The following is a 3,793-nucleotide window of genomic DNA, read 5'->3' as shown; positions in this document are numbered from 1 at the left end:
CAGAGATCTTTCATCGAGGAGATGGGAGGCACGCCATCGGGGAGCATCACGTCCCTCATCAACGCCAGTGAGTCAATGATGTGCAGGTGATGCAGGAGTCAAGCGCAGGGTAGACGACGATTACATTTTTCTAAATCATTTCTTGATCTGTGTGTGTCATCCTTACGCGGGGGCCATGAAACATGAAATTTCACCCTGCGAGCAGAGATAACAAAGATTATCTTCACGATGTCATGGGTAGGCAGGCAGGCAGGCATGTGGGGTGGCCTCGACTCAAGAGATAAGTTGCCGTCTGATCTAGGATCGAGACAACGTGGGGTGCGGTGCACACAGTGAACCGATCGCGCAGGACAAATGAGCAAAGAATCATGAACTGTCGGCCTTTTCTGCTCGTCACCATCACGAGAGAAACGAGCACAGCTGGAAGTTTTCTTTCTTTCTTTTGACGGGGTAAAAAAGTTTTGTTTGTGCTGCAGCCAGGACGACCTAATCGTACGTACAACAGGCGAGGTAAAAACTTGCTATTGCTTTTGATCGAACGAGCTCGCGGAACGGGTCGCCACGAGCACGAGCTTTTTCTGTTTTTCCTCCTCCCCTCGATTTTGAACGGCCAAAAAGGCAGCATAAATGCACGTGCCACAACAGTTAGGGGATTTGAGATTTGTAGCGTCGTGTTTTTTTTTCTTTTTTGCCTTGGAACTGACAAGATTCCTATGTAGTGTTTTTTCCTTTGAGATGACAAGATCCTATAAATTCATCAAGAAGAAAAGAGTTGCTCGGTTAATTAAGTAAATCTAAGCGAAAATCGGATAATCCAGTTAAGTATAGAAAACCGGACGAAAACCATCACACTACCTCACGAACACCACTTCAAAGAGGGCCTCGCTGAGACAGTACACAAGCATCATCGTCATCAGTCCTTCCCTAGAGGTGTTATCGTCATCCCTAAATCCTGAGCAAATGACTCCGATTTCACGGTAGGCGATCGTCAACTCAACTCACACTGTAGAGGCCTTGTGGGGTTGTATGAATATTCAAACCAGAACTAAACAACTTGCAACAAGACAACACTACTCCGACTCTGACTGAGAACTACGAGGGAGAACTAGGCATGGCTAGCGCCGCAAAAGATCACCCAACGAACCACGTATTGCCCTTCATCAGATGACTTCATAGCAACAAACCAGCCGGGGTGATGTCGCAGACACGCCATAGAAGAGCCGACTACCTCAACCATTGTTGTGTCTCGAGCCTCGCTCCTGCATCATCGTTCCCACAGATGCCTCGACGCCAACACCACCACCTTTAACTAGTCGCGCTCGCCAGTGCCCACCTTCAAAGACAAAGTCCCCTAAAGGGAATACGACGCCCAATACACAAAGCTAGGTTGCCGAAGCCTCCATGCCACCGACCACTCTCGCGCATGAGATTGCAAAATCATCAACTAGCACCAAGGAGTGAGAATCACCTTCCAGGAGATATACAAGGCGATTGAGCCCCTCTCCCTTCCACTCCGACCAATAACGCTGGCGGAGAAAAGATGAGGAGAGAATGCTAGTAGGCGTGCGAGTATGTATGGGTTAGGGCATCTCCACCGCTAACCCCCAAACTGGACACCACATCCATCAACAGACAAGAGGGAGCAGTCTGTAGACACGGATGCGAGAGCCGGCCATCCAACTGTAGCAGCATACATTTCAAACCAGATCAACTAACCAGACGATTTCTATCAAACACGCCAGAATTCATCAAAGTTCGGATAGAAAATAGCACAATCATCCATAAAATAGCATGTAAATATGTCTAGTACAAAAATAGTTCAAATTCAGCAAGATTAACCCGGTGTTCAACAAGTTGTTCCTGGTTGAATCATGTTATCCCACGCATACTATTCCTTAAGTTTCATCCAACAATGTATGTGCGTGAATGGTTTGTCCTCTGACCTGTATTACATCACGGTAGCGCGTGCAGACTATACAACATAGATCAACAAATGAGTGAATGAATGAACGAATCAATATGTAGAGCAAGAAGAAGCAAAACCTATGATCTCCATGGTTGCCGCGCGCAAGCCGATCAATCGCACCACAATACTTTATGGCACGGTTCTGGATTGTGTACCATCGATACACTAAGGACTTGAAACTATGTTCATGGATGATGTGCATGTCATAGGACGCAATGTGCTTTCGCGCATGAAATGAACCATGCAAGTTGCCAAAAGACCCCCTTTTGCTTTTGCCTATGCAGTCCACAGATACGGCCAATCACGCATCGCACAATAACTCTTCCTCCTTCATCGAGTCCCCCACCATCCTTCTTACTCTAAAAATGACATGAATTTGGAAAATAAGCCCAATGACATTTGACGGAACACCAGTCAGGCGTGGTGTCCCTCATGGACAACATCGGCATGGGGACGGAGGATACCTGGCTGCAGACGGATCTTGGGTGAAGGGCACCGTTGTACAAGGCGAGAGGGTGTGTGGGTGGGGGCTGTGGACATCTCACAATGCCTGGGCGGCGGCCAGAGAGTACAGCAGTACCGTTGGACGAGGAGGATGCGGATGCAAAGTAAGGGAGGCGGGGGGAAGTGGAAAAGAATGGGACCGAAAGGAAGGATTTGAGTGGGCCGACGGTGTCCGAGTCCTACGTGGCAGCGGTCCGGACTCCGGCAAAGCCCCCCAGTTTACTTTCAATTGCGGCAAAAATGATGTCCAGACTGCTCAGCGGATCAATATAGGACCATGTTGGATGGCAAACACGTCTGAATCGTATGGTTCGAACGGATGCAGGCAGTCGGTTTGAGGGAGGATGCTCTTACATGGAAGGAGAGGTGGAAGGGGAGGTGGGAAGAGAGGAGATTTGCACACGAGGGTTTTTGCGAGAAAAAGGCAACTGAATATTTTGCACGTCAAAGAAAAGGCAGCCCCCGGTGTGGGTGGCCCCCGTGGCTGCTGCACGGACAGGATCATAGGACAGACGGCGGGCCTCCCCCGGAGTGACAAAAATCCAAGCCCAGTCAGCGGCGGCCACATATAAAACCGCCTGCCGCCGGCGCCTCCATCCTCTGCCACCGGGATCTCTCCCCCACCAACCCCCGAATCCATCCAATGGCGACCGCCTCGCTCAAGCTCTGCTCCCCCAAACCCCTCGCCCCGTCGCCCCTCCTCCGCCGCCCCAGCGCCGCGCGGCCCATCGGCCCCGCCCGGCGCCTCCCGCCGGCCCGCGTCGCCGTGCAGCCCGCCGCCGCGCCGGCCCCCGCCGCCTCCCCCGGCACCGCCACCTTCGAGCAGGTTCGCGCGCGCCGCAATGCCTCCTCCTCCCTCTGTTCCCCTTCGGTGATTGACTGACCGCGGTTCCTTTCGATCTCCTGTCCTGTGGCCGTGACGACGACGCCAGGTGCTGGAGCAGCTGATCGGCGGGGCCGACTTCACGGAGGACGAGGCGGAGGCCACGCTGCAGCTGCTGCTCAACGAGAAGAACGAGGCACGGATCGCCGCCTTTCTCGTGCTCCTCCGGGCCAAGGGCGAGACCTACGACGAGGTGCGTGATTTCTCTGAACTGCTAGGAATGAAGCGAAATTTCTGCGGCCACTGATCTGGGCTTTTTTCCAAGCCGTTCTTCAGATCGTCGGGCTGGCCAAGGCGATGATGAACAACTGCGTCCTTGTCGAGGGGCTCCACGACGCCGTCGACATTGTCGGCACCGGCGGCGACGGCGCGGACACCGTCAACATCTCCACCGGCTCCACCATCCTCGCCGCCGCGGCCGGCGCCAAGGTCGCCAAGGT

The 3,793-nt window shown here is 53.0% G+C and overlaps 1 protein-coding gene across 1 annotated transcript in view; it reads left to right on the top strand.

The window, feature by feature from the left end:
• Window positions 1–2,945: 2,945 nt before the first annotated feature.
• LOC123093544 (anthranilate phosphoribosyltransferase, chloroplastic) overlaps window positions 2,946–3,793 on the top strand; it is a 5,067-nt gene continuing 4,219 nt past the window's right edge. The window contains exons 1-3 of the mRNA XM_044515528.1: window positions 2,946–3,296; window positions 3,403–3,546; window positions 3,630–3,791. Coding sequence (XP_044371463.1) covers window positions 3,114–3,296; window positions 3,403–3,546; window positions 3,630–3,791 — 489 coding nt within the window. The 5' untranslated portion in view covers window positions 2,946–3,113. The remainder of the gene's footprint in view (window positions 3,297–3,402; window positions 3,547–3,629; window positions 3,792–3,793) is intronic.

This window comes from Triticum aestivum, chromosome 4B (genome assembly GCF_018294505.1).
Source record: "Triticum aestivum cultivar Chinese Spring chromosome 4B, IWGSC CS RefSeq v2.1, whole genome shotgun sequence".
Taxonomy (NCBI): domain Eukaryota; kingdom Viridiplantae; phylum Streptophyta; class Magnoliopsida; order Poales; family Poaceae; genus Triticum; species Triticum aestivum.
This window is presented reverse-complemented; position numbering and strand designations above follow the sequence as displayed.